Below are 23,962 nucleotides of genomic sequence, written 5' to 3' on the forward strand. Positions count from 1 at the left end.
GAAAATTAAGTTACACTATTACTGTGTTTACTCCACGCTCGTCATTTTGTTCTAGTCATTCATTTGTATAGTCACGCTGTGGCAGGTTGTCTATCCGTCTGTGTTATTGTAAACATGCAGTACGCTGCCCCCAAATGGTGGTTTGTATTAACAGCAGACTGTATTGAGAGTAGGCCTACTGGCAAAAAAGAGATTCTATGGGGGCGACAGTCCTCAAATATTTGGAATCACCACTAGATGGCGCATCACTCCAATATGGCGGCAGCACTTTCTGTAACACTTCAAACTTCAAACACACGTGTAAACATGCACGGTCGCGCGTGCACGTGCATACATGCATGTGCACACATGCACCCTGACATTCTGAATGAATATGTTACTAATTTCTGCTTTGATCCATTCATAAATATGATAAATAAAATGAATGAGTAAATTAATATATAAGAGTAGAATAGGATAAAACAAGTTTGTGTTTTGTACAGCGTGACTTTTTAATGTATTTTAAAGCAACCAGAAGTTAAATCATCTCTCCAATATGGCGGAGGCACTGGTTGTTACCAGAGCCATCTAATAGGAGAGTTACGATATTTAGGGGGCAGAAACTGAGCGCTCGAGTGCTGTTCATGCAGCCTGAACTGAGACAAGCTGGAGTTGGAAATCCATTGTTTTCAACGAGGGCGGCGCAAACATGTGCTATTTTAAGCATGTGTGCAACATGACAACTGTTTTAAAGTATTGTACAGTAACAACTAAATTATCTTTAATGTTTATGTTGCACTATTACTACAAAATAATTAAGGGATTTAAGATCATTAAAACTGGGCTGTTGCCTGAGTCCAATGCATTTCTGCCTACTTCCGGTCCAGGACTTGGCAGATCAACATATGGAATGAATTGAATTCTGTACTGGCCATATATGGAGCGTGTCTTGAGTGTACACTACAGGGTTTGTTGTGGTCAGATAAACATGTGGAATGTCAGCACATGTCAGTTCCATACAGTACATCCGAAGCACATGACAGCAGCATGCCATAACAGCTGACTCAGCCAGTATCAGGGGGTCCGTTTCGACGAAACGCAAAGTGATCTGTCCCTGGGCTGTGGGTTGGAATCGCTGAGCAAGCCCTATGACGCTTTATAATCTCAAGTTACAATCTAAGCCAGCAGCTGTTACAGCTAACATGATGACCTAAATATTATCTGATGCATCCAGCGCTAATAGCTCTGCTCTGCCTCTCTCTCTCTCCTCTCTCTCCCCCTCTCTCTCTCTCCCTCTCTCTGTATGCCCTTCCCACCCTCTCTCCCTCACCATCTCTATCTGCGCTGTGAGCTTAATAATAACAATAACAAGAACAATAATGTATTATTATTGACTCGTAAAAGTACAGAAGTAGGCTATTGGCATCAACATATACCAAAGTTTACAGTAGGCGTAGGCCTACTACTCTTAAAAACAATTCCCCCCCCCCTCCCCCCCTCCCTCTCTCTCTCTCTGTCTCTCATTAGCAGGCAACAGTGCAGCACTATCTCTCTCTCTCTGTTTCTGGCACAACAGCGCCACTTTTTCCCCTACTGGTACTCAGTCACATAGGTGAACGAACACATAGTTTAACACGGACATTGCTGTTCCTTGGAGTGGTTGCACCACTCAAAAAGGCTGATCTACAAGCTTGTAGATCGGCAATTTCCGATTTAGGGAAGTTTAAAATATAAGTAGGCCTTAACTATAGCAGTAATTGAAGATTAAAAGAGTAAAAATTACAATATTTTCTCCTGAGATGTATAGCGGATGAGCTTGAGCTTGTAGATCTGCAATTGTTGATTTATTTTTGAAAATGTGTGCAAAAATGTATTTGCGCAAAATATTATTTGATATCCAAATACAAATACAACCAAATGGATATCAATGGTTTGAGAACCACTGAGCGTCTCGCTCAGTGACATCACCACACATTGCCGGAGTGCAGGGATGGAGTCTATGGGGACCTTCAGGCTCTCTTACCAGGCACGTGCAGAGCAGTGTTGTTTTTGGCAGCAAATTTCTATTTTTGTTTAGTCATAGTCTTTAGACTGAAACTTCATTTAGTTTTAGTCATATTTTAGTCATCTGGAATGTTTTAGTGTTAGTCTAGTTTTAGTCGACTAAGTGTCATGCGATTTTAGTCGACTAAATCTACAGTTGATTTAGTCGACTAAAATGTATTTTGGCGGGCCTTGATGCTGTTGTAATGACAGATTTTACACTTGCTGAAAATAGCCGATCTACAAGCTCACAACGCGCCGCAGCGCGACGCGTTGTGAGCTTGTAGATCTGCTATTTTCAGCATGCAAACCAAGTGTAAAATGACTTATACTGGATATCTTGTCCACTAGTCCCTTCCTAACATTTTAGTCTAGTTTTTATTTATTGACGAAAGTGTCAATATATTTAGTCTTAGCTTTAGTCACCAGAGCTTAGTTTTCATTTAGTTTCCATTTAGTTTTAGTCAGTGAAAAAAGGTAGTCGACGAACATTTTTCGTCTTAGTTTTAGTCGACGAAAACAACACTGGTGCAGAGAAGTGTTAGAGAGGCAGGGGCTGAAATCCCATAAGAGGGCACTTTTGGCCCAAAATAGCAGATCTACAAGCTCACAACGCGTCACACTGCGACGTGTTGAGAGCTTGTAGATCAGCTATTTTCGGGGCGCAACCCTGCACTCTTTATCTACTGGAGATGCAGTGTAACGACATGGATTTCAAAACAAATTAGTTCAGGAGACTTCGGAAAAAAAGAAAATAAATCTCCTGAATGCTGCCTTCCGGTATGGCATGGAAAGGAGAGGAGGGCATTTGCATTTCTTTCACCATGGTAAATGCTGCATTCGTGGTCTGGATAGGGCAGTTGTTTTACATACGGGTAAAAGGGCAGGGGCTGAAGCCCCCCTTTGATATATATGTGTGCACGTCCCTGTCTCTTACCCTCTCTGACCTATGTGACCTATGTGTATCTATGGTGCGCGACGTCATCGCGTGATGACAAAGTGAGGGAGAGCGAGTGCATTTTCCGGCAGCGGCATCAGCCGCGGAGTCTCCGCCTTGCCGAGCTTGTAGATCTGCTATTTTTCAGCACGCAAACCAAGTGTAAAAAAAGGCCATTACGACGCCATCAAGGCCTGCCAGAATGTGTTCTTTGTCGACTAAACCAGCTGTAGATTCAATCGACTATAAAATCATATGATATTTAGTCGACCGATACTAGTCTAACGCTAAAACATTTCAGATGATTAAAATGTGACTAAATATAAATTAAACTTTATTCAAAACGAATCTGTAAAAAATCAACACTGCTTATATTAACCCATTTTGGGCGGTAACCCCTTTTGGTGTTTTAAACATTGTTGTAATTTAACTATTAAAAAATAGCAGATCTACAAGCTCATAGCGCGCCACCGAGTGGCGCGCTACGAGCTTGTAGGTCTGCTTTTTTTGAAAAATCGTGAAAATATTTATTTCAGAAAACTGGAGGAATTAGAAGATTTTTTTTAAATGTTGAGGTCAGGCCTAAATGGGATAAGCGGAAGCGTTTATAAAAGTGTTGCGTAGGCAGTCGAGCAGACAGTCTCGTCTCGAGAGACCACGGGACTCTGGAGTGGAGGTAATAATGATGTGGTTCGTTCTGCGTTCACTCAATTTACCTAGAGTGCCGAGACGCTGAGAGGCTCAGCATGAATGAATGCCATGGAGTGTATTGGAAGGAGACATTATGGGATGGATGCGCATGCAGGGCCCAGCGGCGGTGCCGTGGCAAATTGACACGGTGGTGGTGGGGAAACCTGGTATGTCCAACAGCGGTACTTTTTGGAGAAGGAAGGGAAGGAAGGATGGAAGGCAGGAAGGAAGGAAGGAAGGAAGGCAGGCAGGCAGGAAGGAAGGAAGGACGGAAGGAAGGAAGGATGGAAGGATGGAAGGAAGGAAGGAAGGAAGGAAGGAAGGAAGGAAGGAAGGAAGGAAAGGAAGGAAAGGAAGGAAGGAAAGGAAGGAAGGAAGGTAGGAAGGAAGGAAGGAAGGAAAGGAAGGAAGGAAGGAAAGGAAGGAAGGAAGGAAGGAAGGAAGGAAGGAAGGAAGGAAGGAAAGGAAGGAAGGAAGGAAGGAAGGAAGGAAGGACGGAAGGACGGAAGGAAGGACGGAAGGAAGGAAAGGAAGGAAGGAAGGAAGGTAGGAAGGAAGGAAGGAAGGAAAGGAAGGAAGGAAGGAAGGAAGGACGGAAGGAAGGAAGGAAGGACGGAAGGAAGGAAGGAAAGGAAGGAAGGTAGGAAGGAAGGAAAGGAAGGAAGGAAGGGAAGGAAGGAAAGGAAGGAAGGAAGGAAGGAAGGAAGGAAAGAAGAAGTTCACAATAGATTAAATATTATTTAGTCTCAGGCTCTGGTTATTACCTTCATCGGTTTAACCCATTTAGGCCTGACCTCAAAATTTAAAGAAAATCTTCTAAATCCTCCAGTTTTCTGAAATAAATATTTTTCAAAAATAGCAGACCTACAAGCTCGTGCTATGAGCTTGTAGATCTGCTATTTTTCAATAGCTAAAGTATAATGCTTAAAACACCAAAAGGAGTTCTCGCCCAAAATGGGTTGACAATATTGACATTCATAAAATCCACTTTACCCTTTTTTAAATAGCAGATCTATACAAGTTCACAATGTGAAGTGGCGTTGCTTGTTGATCTGCTATGTTTTGTAAAATTGTGTACAGTAAAAAAAAAAGAGAAAATGAAATGAATAAGATGAGATGCAAGGTTTCTGGCCGACAGGCAACAGCATCACTATGCATATTAGACATGGACTCTTGGATGGCACTTAAACCATTCTGAACGGGAACCCCTTTTGGTGTTTATAGCATTATGTTATACTTTAGCTATTGGAAAATAGCAGATCTACAAGCTCATAGCACGGCACCGAGTGCCGCGCTACGAGCTTGTAGGTCTGCTATTTTTGAAAAATCGTGAAAATGCGGCGCAAATCTTATGAAAATAAAATATATATTATTTAAAAGCGAACGTTTTTAACTCAAATCTTTGCTTCTAGGGGGGTCCCTGGAACAACATATTTTCAGATGGGGGTCCGCTGCCAAATACAGATAATTCCGGGGGGTTCTTGACATGAAAAAGGTTGAGCACCACACTGACACAGAAACATGGGGTTTTTCAAAAAACCGTCATGATTTAGAAGACATTTTCTTTTAGAATCGTCCTCAAGTCAAAATGGGTTAAACTGAAGGAAAAAAAAGTGAAATTGTCTCACATGACTCCATATCCAGTGCTTTTAACCTCGCAGCAATTTCTCTCAACCGATTATTTTTTGTCCCTGCATGGTCTAACCCATTTTGGGCGGGAACCCCTTTTGGTGTTAGCATTATGTTATGCTTTAGCTATTGAAAAATAGCAGATCTACAAGCTCATAGCGCGCCACCGAGTGGCGCGCTACGAGCTTGTAGGTCTGCTATTTTTGAAAAATCAATGAACGACTGACATAGAAACATAGCTTTTTCAGAACACTGTCAGGATGTAGAAGACATTTTTAGAATCTGATCTCAGGTCAGAATGGTCTAATGTGCAAAAGGGAGCTGACCTCTCCCTCTTTAATTGCATGTCTTTTTGGTATCAGCGTGCTCCATATGTCTGGGATTATACTGGCACCCTTCTTCTGCAGAGCAGTTCTTCGGGACTATGGGGTTTGGCTTCACATAACTGCATTTGGGGGGGAACAATGGCAACCTCATTGTCGTTTTGAACCCATTTAGGCCTGACCTCGAAATTTAAAAAAAAATCTTCTAAATCCTCCAGTTTTCTGAAATAAATATTTTCACGATTTTTCAAAAATAGCAGACCTACAAGTTCGTATGAGCTTGTAGATCTGCTATTTTTCAATAGCTAAATTATAACATAATGTTTAAAACACCAAAAGGGGTTCCCGCCCAGAATGGTTTAAAGGACATGTCCAGCGACACAAACAGAAATGTCCAGCAATCACCATGTTTAAAAGTTACACTGCTTATTGTGTGAATAGAATTATATTTTTGTTAATGCAATATAATTAACATAACTGTGTTGGTTGTATTTGGTCTCCCCTGCTCTTCTATTGAGACATTTAGGGCAGTATTATGCGTGTCTTAAGTACCAGGTCTTATTACTTAACTTAATACCTGGAGGCGTGGTCAATGCTGTTTGGCCACTCAGAATAGCCAAATGACATTGATCACGCCTTCAGGTCTTAAGTTAAGTAATAAGACCTGGTACTTAAGACATGCATAATACTGCCCTTAGTGTGGTAACCTGACTCCGCGCCAGCTGGTGGCAGCAGTGAGTTCCTCCTCCTGCTCCCATCTGGTCTCTCTCGGGCAGAGACGATCTTGTACTCCAAACAAAATCTGACCGGAGCGATATGCGGCCGTATCAACGCGAAGCTGGTGACGTATTGTATCTGTGCCACAGCGCAAACGTAAACACAAGCTAACAAGACTACACAACTCGAAATTATCGTGGAGATGATCAGATTTTTGTCCCGCTGCTTCCGGTTCCAGACCAAGGCTGCAGATGGAGGGATTACATCGACTTGTCTTGGAACGCCTTGGAACGTCTTGGGATACCCCCCAGGAGGAAGTCACTAATGTTGCACTGGAGAGGGAAGTCTGGAGCTCTCTGGCGGAGCTGTTGCCCCCGCGACCCGACTACGGATAAGCGGTTGAAGATGGATGGATGGATGGACAGTTGCTCCAAAATGCTGAATATCAACTCACCAAAACCCTCATGGTACTTGACAAATTAACGTCTCTCTCTCCGAAGAGATGAATGAGGATTTCAAACTTGGTTAAAAACATATACATCTTTGTTTTTAATTCACTGACAAACTTGTTAAATTACATACTCGGATTACACACACACATCGTCGCTGTCAGGGGGGAAACCTTGTGTGTCCAAAACTGTTACTTAACCCATTCTGGGCGGGAACCCCTTATGGTGTTTTAAAGCATTATGTTATACTTTAGCTATTGAAAAATAGCAGATCTACAAGCTCATAGCGGCATTGTAGGTCTGCTATTTTTGAAAAATCGTGAAAATGTGGCGTAAATCTTTGAATATATATTTTTTCAAAGCAAAAGTTTTTAACTCAAATCTTTGCGTCTGGGGGGCCAGGGAGGAACTCCTTATATGGTCAGCACACTCCATAGTAGGGAGGATTATCACAACAAAACAAAAAAAAAGTGATATTTGAATTAAGTGAAATCACTGAATATACCTTTTAAAAACAAAGTAAATAATAATAAAAAGCATACCGTTTGAAATATGGAGAAACAAGGTTTCCTGCCCGACAGCAACAATACATACAAAAACTCATCAATCTAATGGTGTGCCACATAATCACATTCATTTAAAGACGCCCACTGTTTATTTATTCCATGGCCAGTGTTAAAAAAAACAAAAAACAAAAGTTGAACTTGTAAACAGTAAGGACAATAAGCGCTTTCTTCCCACATGGGGAGCATTTAAAAGTGTTAACAGCAGTGTTTGATAATTTAGTGTTTTAGTCTTACATAAAGGAAGTTTGGGAAACATTGTGGGCGCCTCAATGTTAAAATGGCAATTTCTTTTTTTCAAAATACAGAATAAATAAATGCTCTGGAAAATGGCCCTGAAATGATGTGACGCATAGATGATGTGAACATGCACGGTAGATGATTATCAGACCCAAATTTAACCTTCAGCTTCTTTGATTTCTTTTCTAAATCTTTATCCTACGATTTTGTCACCCAAAAGTTTTAGTAGCCATGTGTCAAATCATGTATACCGTATACCTCATTTCAGAGCATATGTTCCAAATGCTTAGGTGCTCAGTTACTCACTCTTCCAGTTACTGTAACTTGTTCTTGACACTGGAAAACATTTGCGGAATTGTGTTGATAGGGTGCCAAGTGTACAAAAAGTCCTTTGAAATGAAACATTAAATGCCTGACATTCAAAGCATCCGGATCTCTATTTATAAAAAGAATACCTTTGCAAGGCAGAATCTATAGGAAAATACATTCATCAAAAATATTGTTGCTCTGATAGAGATAGATAGATAGATAGATAGATAGATAGATAGATAGATAGATAGATAGATAGATAGATAGATAGATAGATAGATAGATAGATAGATAGATATTCATTTCTCAGTCAGTATGACATTGGCTTTTCAACAGCTTTCAAAATGTAATATTTTAGACTGTCTTCCTCAATCCTTAACACCAGTTTGACCACTTTAACCCTGTCTCATACTTACAGCTATAAACGATCGCAACACATTTGGAATAATGTTGGACTCAAACAGTGTTGTTTTTGGCAGCACATTTAGATTGTAGTTTTAGTCATAGTCTCTTGAATAGTTTTCATTTAGTTTTAGCCACCTGGAATGTTTTAGTGTTAGTCTAGTTTTAGTCGACTAAATATCATAAGATTTCAGTCGACTAAATCTACAGTTGATTTAGTCGAACAAAATGTATGTTGGCGGGCCTTGATGCCGTCGTTCACTTGCTCGTCGTTCACTAGATTGGCTATTTCACTTGCTGAAAATAGCAGATCTAGTGTGAGCTTGTAGATCGGCTACTTTTAGCATGCAACCAATTGTAAAGTTACTTATAGTGGATCTCCTTGCTAACATTTTAGTCTAGTTTTTATTTGTTGACGAAATTGTCAGTATATTTAGTCTTAGTTTTAGTCATCATAGCTGAATTTAGTTTCCATTTAGTTTTCGTCAGTGGAAAAAGGTAGTCGACGGACATTTTTCGTCTTAGTTTTTAGTCACAAAATCAACACTGGACTCAAACCTTCTCTTCTGGGGGTCCCTGGAACCAAACTCTTTTCAGATGGGGGTCCATGGCCAAATACATATCAACCATTGACATAAAAAAATTATTGAGAACCACTGGTTTAAAATATGTATACATTATTAAAACCCTACCCGTCTGAACCGAGCGGTGCTGTTGGGGTGTCGGACTATTGGAGTAGTGAGACTGTTGATTGTCGGACTGTTGATTGTCGGACTATTGATTGTCGGACTGTTGATTGTCGGACTGTTGATTGTCGGACTGTTGATTGTCGGACTGTTGATTGTCGGACTATTGATTGTCGGTCTATTGATTGTCGGACTGTTAATAAAGTAAAGCCTGTTAATAAAGTATGAAATCAATCAATAAATAGCCTGTGCTCTTTTCTAAGTGTCTGTTTTCACAACTGAATGATCACTAAATGAGATGAGTACACAAATTAAATGTAGAAAAATGTAAAGTTTATCACATTTGATTTGGCTTTTGTTCCAGACCAGAGGTAGGCTACTAGACAGTTTTGATTTATATTGAACTCATTGATGATTTTTTACATTTTTGCTGGTGAAAACCGATTAAATAACTTGTATTATTTTGAGACCGTTCCGATACCAATATGGCATTTTAATGGCCGATATGGCCTATTCTGATTATGCTACCGATTAATCGTGCATCACTGTACTGTACTGTACTGTACTGTACTGTACTGTACTGTACTGTACTGCCTCTCTTCATGCACCTGTGCATGTGCTACACCGTAGTCTGTACTGCACTGTGCTCTGTGCTGCTGGTGTTACACTCAAAACTCAAATTCCCATCATGCTGTGCTGTGCACAGTGTGAAGCTCAACAGCGCCACTGTGTCACCTGTTGGGTACTCTAAACATACAGACAGACATACATACATACAATAGGGACACACATTGTTGATCCTTGGAGTGACTGCACCACTCAAAAAAACCAAAAACAAAGCCTAGACAGTCTCAACATACATACTACAAAAATGCTGCTGCAATTAAGCATCCAAACTGTAAAAAACAGACACCCGATCGATCATCTTCAGATTCAGTTAAAAACCAATAAATATGAAAACAAACATAAGTTACATGACAAACATTTCAAGTATCAAATCTCCTCTCCATGGTTGCTATGGAAACTCCCAACAGTTCCAGTATTGCTACACGACGGCACGGCGACATCTACTTAAAGGGGAGTTTCACTTTAGAACTCTTCCGGGGTCATACTCGCGCATTTGTGTGCAACCCAAGACAGCTCTTAAATCGCTCGATTAAATCTTTATATATTTGATATTCATTTTAACATTTGACATTTCATGTTCTAATATAACTCCATACTTCAAAACTCCCATTTTAACCACGTTTGATTATTTTAAAAACACCCGTCCTGGTTTCCTAGTGTTCCGGCAACCTAAACGTGCAAATGCAGATGTAAAAAAAATGACCCCACTGAGGTGTTTTAATGTGAAATTACCTCTTTAAATTCAGCTAAAAGGTTCCAAAAATGCTAGAAACCTACAGTTTTCATTCCTCTTCGAGTCCTCTGTATAACATTGACCAGTGAGGACGCACACATTATGATCCCCTATCATAATGTGTATGTACACATAACACTATGTGTACCTGCACTGCTGTAATGTTGTATGTATAGGGCCCCCTCTAAAACGAGATGCTACATCTCAAGGGGCCATCCTCTCAATAAAATTCTGACAAATTCTGACAAAATTCCCAGTGTTAAATGAACTCTCTGAGAGTGTACTGGTGGACCCCTGAAAGACCCGACCCCCCCCGAACGCCCCGGGGTTATTTAATCCATTAAATCGTAGCGCCCAGCGATTCATAGCAGCGGAGCACATTTATAGCGACGGACCGGACGCTATATCCCGGATGTGGCTGAAGTAGCTTGACGTAGCCCAAAACACTCCCGAGCCGATCGACAACAACGGGAGGTATGATGATTCATTCTTTATTTTTCTTAGAATTGGATGGAATGATTTAGTTCAAGAGTTTTAAGATTTTCGATCTTGTCGGCTACGGACATTTTCGATGACGTCCCACCGGAAAATAACATTGAGTATTGCGCAGCAGACGCTTCCAGCCTGTGGAGCGATGCGATCAGTTTTGATATCAATAATCTCTGTCTTTTTTGATCAGTCTCTGTCCTGAGTGCTGGGCGTTACTAATCGATAGAGCGGAGAACTCCGTCCCGTACCGCTCAGGTGGAACATCTGTAATCTATTCCGAGTATAGGACAACCTCAGACTCGACGTTGCGATCTCGGCTCCCCCCTAAATCCTTGGTTCTCAAAGTGGGGTCCCGGCAATCAAAATGATTGATAGTTGGGAACCAAAAATAGTCTCTTTCAAAGCCAGAGATTAATTTCACGATCTCTCTATACATAAGAGTCTGTAACTATAATACGCCTCCTGAAGGCCGAGAAGAGAAGAAAAACGGAAGATGTCACCGCTGTCATTTCTTGGTCCCGACGGCGAGGTGTCTCTTGGCCATGGCCTCCTGCCTCCTTCGCTCCATGTCCTCTGCTTTCCTACGCTCCTCCTTCACCTCCTTGTACCTCCATTTGGGGATGTCCAGCAGATGGGCTCCCCCCTCTTTGAAATGACACACAGCAACGCAGCATTTTAACCCATGAGTTCGATTCTACAAAATGTCTTCTACATCCTGACAGTTTTCTGAAAAAGCTGTTTCTATGTCAGTCGTTCTTCGATTTTTCTAAAATAGCAGACCTACAAGCTCGTAGCGCGCCACTCGGTGGCGCGCTATGAGCTTGTAGATCTGCTATTTTTCAATAGCTAAAGCATAACATAATGCTAACACCAAAAGGGGTTCCCGCCCATTTAGGCCTAAATTCGATTCTACAAAATGTCTTCTAAATCCTGACAGTTTTCAGAAAATCCCCATGTTTCTATTGTCAGTGGTTCTCAAACTATTTCATGTCAAGGACCCCCAAACATTTTATGTAATTGGCTGCTGAGCCCCATCTGAAAATATGTTGTTCCAGGGACCCCCCCAGAAGCAAAGATTTGAGTTAAAAACGTTCGCTCTGAAAGAACATATATTCGAAATTTGCGACACATTCACGATTTCCCCCAAAAAATAGCAGATCTACAAGCCCGTAGCGTGCCACCGAGTGTCAAGCCAATGAGCTTGTAGATCTGCTATTTTTCAATAGCTTTAAAGTATTAACGCTTAAAACACCAGAAAGGGGGGTTTCCCGGCACCCAGAATGGGATACGTTTGTCCCTCATCATCATCACCATCATAGTCACAGCTTACCTCTAAAGTTGCTCTTCCGGCGCGTCTCCTTCTCCGGCTCGTACGTGGGCACGGGGGCCTTGGTCACCCTCACCTTGGGCACGGGGAAGGCGGGCCGGACGCTGCTGCGCCGGACCGTGTGGAGGGGCATGAGGCTGGTCCTCCGTGCCGCCTCCGAGGAGGAGGAGGTGGAGGCCTCGGGGGAGTGCTGGGGGCTGGGCTTGGGGCTCTGCTGCTGCAGGCTGGTCCTGCGGTGGTCCGAGCAGGACCCGACCCGGTTGTTGACCAGCGAGACGATGCGGGAGTTCTCGAACAGCCGCTGGTGGCTGTTGCTCCGCTGCGGGTCCAGCGCCTGCAGCTCCTTGGCGCGCTGCATGCGCACGATCTCGGGCACGGCGTAGCGCCGGACGCCCACGCACGGGGGGGTCTCTGGACACACCTGCGACGAGTGGATGCAAATTAAAAAGTCCCACGTTGGTGGAGCTATTCAGTCAGTCAGTCAGTCAGTCAGTCAGTCAGTCAGTCAGTCAGTTCATACATGGGCAACTGTCGGCCCGGGGGCCACATGCGGCCTCCACCATCACTTAATGCGGCCCGGCCGCACCTCCCACTTATTATATATTATAATATACACCTTAAAGGACCACTTCACCACTTTTCAACCTTTCTTCATATAATAGGTCCTCACTAATAATCATGATAAAATGGCACGTTTTTTTTCTACTCAGTCTGTGTCTCATAGGAGGGCTGTGGGCAGTTTAGAAACCGTCTTCCAGTGACATCATCATTAGGCAGATTATTTTTTAAACAAGATTATTTTACAAAAATGTTTAGAGTTTTGAGAACGATGGCTTCCATTATCGAATTGCAACTTTTCAGGACTAGAAAGCCTGCAGTTTTTATTAGCTTGTATTCACCATCGATGATGTCACTGGAAGATTATTAGTGAGGACCTATTATATGAAGATAGGTTGAATTTCGAACTTGTAGAACGGCTATTTTTGCTAAGACAGTATGTGGTCCTCTGGAGTGAGTGTGGAAATATAGTGGCCCTCTCCATCGTCAAAGTTGCCCACCCTTGAGTGAGTGAGTGAGTGAGTGAGTGAGTGAGTGAGTGAGTGAGTGAGTGAGTGAGTGAGTGAGTAGCGGGGACGTGCACACATAGACATCAAAGGGGGCTTCAGCCCCTGCCCTTTTACTCGTCTGTAAAACAACTGAGAGACTGCCCTCTCCAGACCACGAGTGCAGCATTTACCACGGTGAAACAAATGCAAAATGCTGGAAGGCAGCATTCAGGAGAATTGCTTTTTTCCCCCTCCAAAGTCTCCTGAACTTGAACACAGTATTTTGTGTTGAACACATTTGTTTAGAAATCCATGTCGTTACACACCGCATCTCCACTATAGCTAAAGAGTGCTGGGCTGCGCCCCAAAAATAGCTGATCTACAAGCTCCCCACAATGTGTCGCGCTGCGACGCGTTGTGAGCTTGTAGATCTCTGCACGTCCCCTGGTGAGGACATAGTACAGCCTCCGTCTAACTCTAACTAAATATGTGTGTGCTACCTTAGGCCAGGTGGCCCAGTAGACCAGGAGCCCTAATTATGGATATTAACAATACAACTAGCCTTCAATAATAGTAATACCTTATATTTCATATTGTGAGGGGGGGGGGTAAGCTCGGGGTGGGTGTTCTGTCAGTGCAGGATTTAGTATCGGGATTTGATCGTGCCCATTCGTTGCACACGAGCTTCACTATTGATGGGTGCTTTTTTTGTGTGGCATTATTCCTGTATCTGCTTACTAGTACTTTTTTCCTTAATCTGCATCTGTATTTTAACAATTTGACTGCGGGATTATTAACCCATTTTGGGCGGGAACCCCTTTTGGTGTTAGCATTACGTTACGCTTTAGCTATTGAAAAATAGCAGACCTACAAGCTTGTAGCGCGCCACTCGGTGGTGTGCTACAAGCTTGTAGGTCTGCTATTTTTGAAAAATCGAAGAACGACTGACATAGAAACGTAGCTTTTTCAGAAAACTGTCAGGATGTAGAAGACATTTATAGAATCTGATCTCAGGTCAAAATGGGTTTACAGTTTGACTGCGGGATTATTAAATGATCGTGAGCTCCATCCATCTCCCTGCCTTGATTTCGCTAACCTCTGAAGAACGACCGCACCGACGTTCGTCGTTCCGTTTTTCATGAAGATCCGCTTTAAAAGGGTGTACTCGCTTGTCGTAGTGTTGAAAAGATAATCCAAAGTGTTGTTTTTGGCAGCAAATTTCTATTTTAGTTTTAGTCAAAGTCTTTGTAATGAAACTTAATTTAGTTTTTAGTCACATTCTAGTCACCTGGAATGTTTTAGTGTTAGTCTAGTTTTAGTCGACTAAATAACTAAAATAACATTTTAGTTGACTAAATCTACAGTTAATTTAGTCGACTATAGTGTAAAATTAGTGTAAAATTACTTATGCTGGATCTCTTGTCCACTAGTCCCTTCCTAACAATTTAGCCTAGTCAATACGTTTAGCTTAGTTTTAGTCATAGTAGCTTAGTCTTCATCTAGTTTCAATTTAGTTTTCGTCAGTGAAAAAAAGTTTGCATTTAGTCACCTGGAATTTGTTTTAGTGTTAGTCTAGTTTTAGTCGAAAATAGACGATCTACAAGCCCACAACGCGTCGCAGCGCGACACATTGTGGGCTTTCTAGATCTAGGTCTATTTTCAGCATGCAACTAATTATAAAATGACTTATGCTGGATCTCTTGTCCACTAGTCCCTTCCTGACATTTTAGTCTAGTTTATATTTGTTTGATGGAATTGTCGGTCTTTCATAGCTTAGTTTTCACTAGCCCTTACCCGTTGTGATATATTGATATATTATAGTATGATGATGATGATTTAGTTTTCGTCAGTGAAAAAAGGTAGTCGACGAACATTTTTCGTCTTAGTTTTAGTCGACAAAAACAAACACCGCTTACCCGCGGGGGTGCAGCATTGCCATAGTAACGATACGCTGTGCAAACCTGACCTTCTCCAGAGCAGGTTATGTTGGAGATATTGGGATCAATGTGTATAGTACAGTGTGTAATAGCCCATTTTTACCTGAGATCAGATTCTAAAAATGTCTTTATATCCTGACAGTTTTCTGAAAAAGCTATGTTTCTATGTCAGTCGTTCTTCTATTTTTCAAAAATAGCAGACCTACAAGCTCGTAGCGCGCCACTCGGTGGCGTGCTATGAGCTTGTAGATCTGCTACTTTTCAATAGCTAAAGCATAACATAATGTTAACACCAAAAGGGGTTCCCGCCCAAAATGGGATAGAAGCGCCGTCTAGTAGCCAATATCAATTCCCGGCGGAGCTCAGTGCACAAAAACCCCTTTGGCTTTTCCCTGACATTTTGTTCTATGAGAGATAGAGATTCTCCCCAGAGGGAGGGAGTTATCACTGCAGTCCGCTTCTTGAGCCATGAGCTCTTCTCGGCTGCAAAGCGATATGAAAACCATTTCATTGTGGCCTTTGTATGGGCCCAATATCATCCTACAACACAGACTTAAGCCTCCCTCGTACTATAAATATTAAATAATAGCCTACAGTGACAGTATAGCAGTGTTGATTTCGTCGACTAAAACTAAGACGAAAAATGTTCGTAGACTACCTTTTTCCACTGACGAAAACTAAATGGAAACTAAATGAACACTAAGCTATGATGACTAAAATTAAGCCTAAATAATACTGACAATTTCGTCAACAAATAAAAACTAGACTAAAATGTCAGGAAGGTGACTACTATTGGACAAGAGATCCAGTATAAGTCATTTTACAATTTGTTGCATGCTGAAAATAGCCGATGTACAAGCTCACAACGCGTCACAGCGCAACGCGAGCTTGTAGATCGGCTATTTTCATCAGGTGAAAAACAAAATGTCATTACGACGGCATCGAGGCCCGCCAAAATAAATTTTGTTCGACTTAATCAACTGTAGATTTGAGAACGTTTTCCACCACTGAATAAGCCCCAAAAAAACCCACACTGGTATGGACTCCCTGGGACAAAACCGTTTTAAGGTCAACTTTAAAAAAACGTCTTGTCCCGCCTCAACCTTTTGGTGTGGTTCGGGGCATCAGGTCCATCCTTACCGTGCGGCAGGCCGTGGCGATGAAGGGGCTCCTGAGGGCGGTGGTGGCGGCCACCAGGTGGTCGATGGCGCCGTGGTCCACGGGGTTGGTGACGTTGGCGAAGCTGAAGGCGCTCTTCACCTGGTCCATGGCGCGCTTCACGTAGCCCTGGCGCTCCTGGCCCCTTTCCACCAGGGAGCGCAGCTGAGGCCACTCCAGACTGCAAAAGAGTGTTGTTTATCATTTTTGAGCGGTGTCAATTTACAATTTACAGCCGTGTTGATTTCGTCGAGTAAGACAAAAAATGTTCATCGACTACCTTTTTTCACTGACGAAAACTAAATGGAAACTACATGAAAACTAAGCTATGATGACTAAAACTAAGACTAAATATGTATTAGTACGACCTATTGACCCCTGCAGCTAGTTCTGACCACGACCCATTGACCACCCAACCACACGCACGCACGCACGCACGCACGCACGCACGCACGCACGCACGCACGCACGCACGCACGCACGCACGCACGCACAGAACACATCCATCAAAGCTGTGTTCAGACACAAGTCAGGTGTCAAGCTCGTGAGGTATTTGTACACAAGTCAGGTGTCAGACACAAGGCAAGTGTCTTGAACGCAGCCCAGTGAGGGCATATGTCGACCCTGCCCGCCCGCTCGCCTCCGCCCCACCCCCTCCTGGTGCTGCGGCCATCTTGGAAACTAAGCACAATATAAACAATGGGAGAAGGGTGGGGACCCGAGAAAGGCCCTCATTGTGTTGCACCTCGCAGTGGATTCGAACCCACAACCTCCGCGGTGATAGGCAGGCACTTTAACCACTGCGCCACCCGAGCACCCAGAGCGTGTCGTTTAACCCCTAGCCTACTGTTGACGGAATTGACGGATTGAATTAATTAATCCAAACCTACCGTTGACGGAATTGACGGGCTGGTTTAATTCCCTATAATCGGGCGTTTAATGTAGCAAAATGTAGCAACTTTTGGCTAGTTTGGCTAACGGCCGATGTAATCTACCTAAAACCGGCCGAAGTCCTCGCGTGCACGGTTGATCACGCACGCGCGCGGTCTTTATGTGCATCGCTGCGTAAAATGCGATATTTGGGGCTTGATTAGAGCTTAAAGGTATATTCAGTGATTTCACTTCATTCAAATATCACTTATTTTGTCTTATTTTTTGGATAATCCTCCCTACTATAAAGTGTGCTGACCATATAAGGAGTTCCTCCCTGTCCCCAGTGAGCCCCTGGGGTCAAAAAAACCCTAGTTTCGGTTTGGGCTTTGGGTGGACCGGGTTTTTTTCCAAATCACCCAAATCACTGAATGCTCCTTTAATTTGACTTAGTTATAAAAAATACGATGATCGCTTAACATCCCGGACATCTGATAGTGCTGCACATGCAGGGCAAAACTATTACCGGATGTTATTGTTCGTTAAACCGGAAGTGCTCTCGCCAGATTCGCTCTATATTGGGTCAAAATCGGCATAATGGTGACGTTGCCGCCAACATCAGGACTGGGTGTCTAATACTATAGGATTGCCGTGTCAGAATGAGGTATAGTGTGTATATCATGGATTTTTCTATTGGCATTAAAATTATGAATTAAAAATATGAATAGAAGGCACTGAAAAGCTGCTATTGGGAGTGGCAGTCCAATAATTATTCCCAGTCTATTGACTCATTGGTGCATTAGTGTGCATGGAGACACAGCGAGTCCGCTGCATACGGCGGTGTGATTAGTGCATTGTCGCCGTCAGATGGAAACCTTGTGTGTCCTAAGCAGTGTTGATTTCAGTTTTAGTTATAATAATAATAATGAATTGCATTTTTATAGCGCTTTTCCAAGTGCTCAAAGCGCTTTTCATTCATTCATACATTGGGAGTTGAAGCGGCGAACAGTCGACGCCAGCGTCCTCACTTCCCACATTCACACACCAACGGTGGCGAGCTCACACCGACCGACTCATTGGAGGCAATGTAGGGTTCAGTGTCTTGCCCAAGGACACTTCGACATGTGGACAGGAGGAGCCGGGATTCAAACCGCCGACCCAGGGATCTTTGGACGACCTGCTCTACCTCCTGAGCCACAGCCGCCGCCACAGTCTCTTGAATAGTTTTTAATTCGTTTTAGTCACATTTTAGTCGCCTGTAATGTTTTGGTGTTAGTCTGGTTTAAGTCGACTAAATATCATATGATTTTAGTCGACTATACAGTTGATTTAGTCGACTAAAATGTGTTTTGACGGGCCTTGATGCCGTCGTAATGGCTGATACTTGCTGAAAATAGCCGATCTACAAGCTGCGACGTGTAGATCGGCTATTTTAAGCCTGCGACCAAGTGTAAAATGACTAATACTGGATCTCTTGTCCACTAGTCCCTTCGTAACATTTTAGTCTAGTTTTTATTTGTTGACGAAATTGTCAATATATTCTCGTTTTAGTCATCATTCATTTCGTTTCCATTTAGTTTTGGTCAGTGAAAAAAGGTAGTCGACGAATATTTTTTGTCATAGTATTAGTCAACGAAATCAACGCTGGTCCTAAAAACGGTTACTCTGCATGAAATGAATAAAAAAACAGAACCATAACATGTAGGTTCAATGGATCCAATGGAGTTATTATTTGTCACAAGCTATTTAGTTCAATATTCCTAAAACCCACAGACACACTTAACCGCTTTCACTTTCAAAATTCAAAAAATAGAAAGAAAAAACCCAAATAGCAGTTATACAAGCATGTGAGCTTGTAGATCTGCTATTTCTATTTGTACTGCGTTTGTGCAACACTTGCATGACCGAAGTAGGGGATCCACTTACGGAATTAAACATAAAAATCACACCTGTGTGAACTGAGTGGTGCAACTCTCTCTCTCTCTCTCTCTCTCTCTCTCTCTCTCTCTCTCTCTCTCTCTCTCTCTCTCTCTCTCTCTCTCTCTCTCTCTCTCTCTCTCTCTCTCTCTCTCTCTCTCTCTCTCTCTCTCTCTCTCTCTCTCTCTCTCTCTCTCTGTAATTAGCACTAGGCAACAGTGCAACACTATCTCTCTCTCTCTCTGTTTCTGGCACAACAGCGCCACTTTTGCCCCTACTGGTACACATAGTCACACACAGTCACATAGGTTAAGGGCCGATTCATACTCCTATTTTAGAGCCGAATAAAAGTCGGTTCGGCTCTGTAGAGCCTACAATGTGATGTCATTTGAGGTTCGGGGGGGCGGGTACCGTCCTAAAGTCGGCTCTTCGGTGCTGCTGAAAATTTCTGACGAGCCGAAATCATTTCGGCACTACAGCGCCGAAACAGCTGTAAAATAGGAGTATGAATCGGCCCTAAGACTGACATTGCTGTTCCTTGGAGTGGTTGCACCACTCAAAAACTATTGAGATACAAGGTTTCTGTCAGACAGCAACGATATTATAGTCTTCTCCATTTTCTCCTGACAGCATTTTTGAAGGGTTTTATTTCCATTTCCACGCATGCATATTATTATGATATGACAGGTTATGTTTAAGCCTTGTTGATGTGTTGCTGCAGGCAGGCTGCCTATCCCGTTTTGGGCGGGAACCCCTTTTGGTGTTAGCATTATGTTATGCTTTAGCTATTGAAAAACAGCAGATCTACAAGCTCATAGCGCGCCACCGAGTGGCGCGCTACGAGCTTGTAGGTCTGCTGTTTTTGAAAAATCGAAGAACGACTGACATAGAAACATAGCTTTTTCGGAAAACTGTCGGGATGTAGAAGACATTTTTAGAATCTGATCTCAGGTCAAAATGGGCTATACTAGACTATCCTTTATGCACCGCATAATGACGTGTGAAGCAGTCTGTCTGGCAGGCTACATTTTAACCCATTTAGACCTGGGAACGATTCTACGAATGTCTTCTAAATCCAGACAGTTTTCTGAAAAAACCCATGTCCCTCAGTCGTTATCAAACATTTTCATGTCAAGAACCTCCAAGATTATATGTAATTGGTCACCGACCCCCCATCTGAAAATATGATGTTCCAGGGACCCCCCCCCCCCCAGAAGCAAAGATTTGAGTTAAAAACGTTGGCTCTGAAAGAATATATATTCAAAGATTTGCACTACATTTTCACGATTTTTCAAAAATATCAGATCTACAAGCTCGTAGCGCGGCACCGATCTTGTTATTTTTCAACAGCTAAAGTATAACATAATGCTTAAAACACCAAGGAGTTCCCGCCCAGAATGGTTTAATCTCCACAAATTAACTTCTTCCGCCATAGGGTTTTCTTTTTTTTAAAGGAACCCATGCCAAGATTGTCTTTCATTTAGAAAAAAACAAAGAAATGTGCTTTTTCAAACGCCCAGACGAGAAGACAATTTTAATTTTACAAAGAGCACCTCTTATCACGTCGGTTCTCAAACATTTTCACGTCGAGGACAATGATCGTCGGACTTCCCACACCCACACTGAAATGAACAATAAGGCCATATCACACGGCTAGCACTTTCAATATCAAATGACACTGATCATCCTCTGTATCGCTTCTTCTAAACCTCATGCCATCTGCATCTGGACAAAGATACAGAACAAAAAGGTCAGTTTTAGAAGGAGTTTTGTCCCCTCAGCCATCGCGGCATTAACCCATTTTGACCTGAGATCAGATTCTAAAAAAAAAGATTTTAAAAAAATAGCAGACCTACAAGCTCGTAGCGCGCCACTCGGTGGCGCGCTATGAGCTTGTAGATCTGCTATTTTTCAATAGCTAAAGCATAACATAATGCTAACATCAAAAGGGGTTCCCGCCCCAAATGGCTTAAACAAAACTGCCCTGCCGAAAGGATGGTTCTGTATACTGAGGGGACCTCATGTTTTTGTATTGTCTTGGTGTTATGTGCTCTGTGTTGTTTTTGATGTGGGTGTTTGTCTGAACAGACTGTGAAGACAAATTTCCTTCGGGACAACAAAGATTATTATTATTAACATTGTGTTTGTCCACGGAACGACCTCCATCTGAAAATGTGTTTAGTGCGTTGATAAAAATGTGAACATTTTGTCAGATCTACGCATTCACAACTCGGGTGAGTCTTAACCAGCCACGTATGTGTCTTAACCGGCCACGTATGTGTCTTAACCGGCCAAGTATGTGTCTTAACCGGCCACGTATGTGTCTTAACCGGCCATGTATGTGTCTTAACCGGCCACGTATGTGTCTTAACCGGCCACGCATGTGTCTTAACCGGCCACGTATGTGTCTTAACCGGCCACGTATGTGTCTTAACCAGCCACGTATGTGTGTTAACCGGCCACAAATGTGTCTTAACCAGCCACGTATTTGTCTTAAAGGGGAATTTCTCCCTAAACCTTTTTTTTACAAAAGTAAGTTGATAATTATGTATATTGACCAAAAAGATATAGGGGAGCTAGCTGGAGATGAAGCTGGGGCTGGAGGGGTCTAACGCTAGAACTCCTATTCAATCGCGCAATTGTTTTTTGTTTACATCTGTTCTAGATGATGTGACAGCAACACACCATGCATTGTTGACACTGCACTCTTCCTGGTCTACGTGAGCTGATGTTAGACCCCTCCAGGAGCAGCTCCAGCTCCTTCTGCTGCTTCAGCTCCCCTATATCTTTATTTTTTTATTTTTTTGGGGCAATATACATAATTATCAACTTACTTTTGTAAAAAAAGGTTTAGGGAGAAATTCCCCTTTAACCGGCCACGCATGTCGGAGCCACGGGTGAGTTTTAACCGGCCAAACTCGATGATGTCAAATACAGTTTGTAGTAGAACAAAAACGTAGGAGCTAGCATAACGAGGCCTGTTTAAAAACGTAGGAGCTAGCATAACGAGGCCTGTTTAAAAACGATGGTTCGACTCCCGATCCCGACGGCCTTTACTGCATGTCATCCCCCCATCTCTCTCCCCATTTCCTGTCAGCCTACTGTCTGTCCCTCCATAAAAAATATAAAATAAAGGCGAAAGCCACAAAAAAATACATAAAAAAAACAAAAAAAACGATGGAGCTAGCATAACGAGGGCTTTTACTTGGCAGCGAGACAGATGGCTCGCTGAGAAGTTAGTCGCTGACAAGCACATTTACTTTTAGCCATGTTTTGTGCTCAGTGGGTGCTCATTTAATTAACGAGGTACTAAATTAGATCCATACGTGTAATGGCAGGCAGGTGTGTGTGTGTGTGTGTGTGTGTGTGTGTGTGCCCATTAGCAGCCCTATATAGATCCTAAAAAATGACACTTTTAGGCCAGTCAATCTAAGGTTTGAACCAAAAGACATTGCAATAGTAATCGTTCAAGGTTGTTTTATGATCCTTAGGGTCATCCAAATAACATATTCAAATTTGTTTTCATTAGTCTCGCATAGACAGACAACTATTCCACAATCTCCGAATGCTATATAGAGCAAAATATCTTTACATTTTATTTTTTTATTTCCTTTTCTGCTAAGCAACACGCTATTATATGCTTAGATGTTTTCTATTTATATTAGGGTACATTTGCGCGACTGTAAAGACGAAACGGAGGCTCCACTTCCGCTTTATATTTGACTCATGACAGCCCTTCCGTTGGTCCAGACTGTATGATGGAAGCATTTGGAAATTGTGAGAGGCAACAGTCTGGCAATGTGAGACTATTTTTCATGCAAAACTAATGTTTGGAATGAGAATCATAAAAAAAAAACTAGTTTTACACGTCACATCCTACTAGTATCTGTCCGGGGCAGGGCCGACACACCAGGCTTAGTTATATAGTATCTGTGGGGGCAGTGTGTGTGTGTGTGTGTGTGTGTGTGTGTGTGTGTGTGTGTCAAAACACACACACACACACACACACACACACACACACACACACACACACACACACACACACACACACACACACACACACACACACACACACACACACACACACACACACACACACACACACACTTAACTTAAAAAAAAACTTAACTTAAAAAAAAATAAAAAATAAAAAACTAAAAAAAACGTATACAAAAAAACTTTAAAAAAACTTAAAGAAAACTTTAAAAAAAACACACACACACACGCACACATACACACACTAAAAAAAAATCTTAAAAAAACAGAACTTACATTTACGAGCTGCGTTCGCTTCCCGCGTTCGCACGTCTTACTTGTATATTATCTGCCGGGGGCAGGGCCGACACACCAGGGTTAGTTATATAGTATACCTGAAGGTGTCAGACAACTGCCGGGGGCAGGGCCGACACACCAGACGAGCCATCACCCAGGCCGCCTCGTAGCGGCCCGTGAACCACGCCCACTCCCTGGCCGTCAGCTTGCGTCCGTGGTCCCTGGCGTTCATGTCGCTCCCTGGTTGGGGCAACAGACACAACAAGGTCAGTGGTTCGTTTGGTATGTTGTTCTTCACCACTGGCACGAACTGACCCAGTGGTTCCTAAAGTGGGCTCCGGGGACCCCCCAGGGCTCCTTGAGGGAGTTCCCTAGCTAGATGATAGTTAGGAACCAAATGGACCCTTTTGGGTCTGTAACTCTGAGAGTGTACAAATACACATTTGTACACTCTCAGTTAAATTAACGTTGATTTTACAATATAAATTGGGGGTCTCAGAGATAGAAATGCCATTAAATGGGGGGTCTGTATAGACTAATATGCATGTCAAACCCCCCCGTTACTTGAAATTAAACAGGTTGAGAATCACTGCTAAGAGCCGTACAAATCCTTCTCTTA

General features: G+C 42.6%; 1 protein-coding gene across 1 annotated transcript in view; it reads right to left on the bottom strand.

The window, feature by feature from the left end:
- Positions 1–10,739: 10,739 nt before the first annotated feature.
- Positions 10,740–23,962, bottom strand: part of LOC306913444 (ankyrin repeat domain-containing protein 33B-like) — a 55,073-nt gene continuing 41,850 nt past the window's right edge. Inside the window, exons 5-8 of the mRNA XM_079490103.1 lie at positions 23,442–23,583; positions 16,267–16,465; positions 12,147–12,564; positions 10,740–11,461 (exon numbers count right to left, since the gene is read on the bottom strand). Of these exons, the coding sequence (XP_079346229.1) occupies positions 11,322–11,461; positions 12,147–12,564; positions 16,267–16,465; positions 23,442–23,583 (899 nt within the window). The 3' untranslated portion in view covers positions 10,740–11,321. The remainder of the gene's footprint in view (positions 11,462–12,146; positions 12,565–16,266; positions 16,466–23,441; positions 23,584–23,962) is intronic.

Source organism: Electrona antarctica (assembly GCF_951216825.1).
Source record: "Electrona antarctica genome assembly, chromosome: 20".
In the NCBI taxonomy this organism is placed as follows: Eukaryota; Metazoa; Chordata; class Actinopteri; order Myctophiformes; family Myctophidae; genus Electrona; species Electrona antarctica.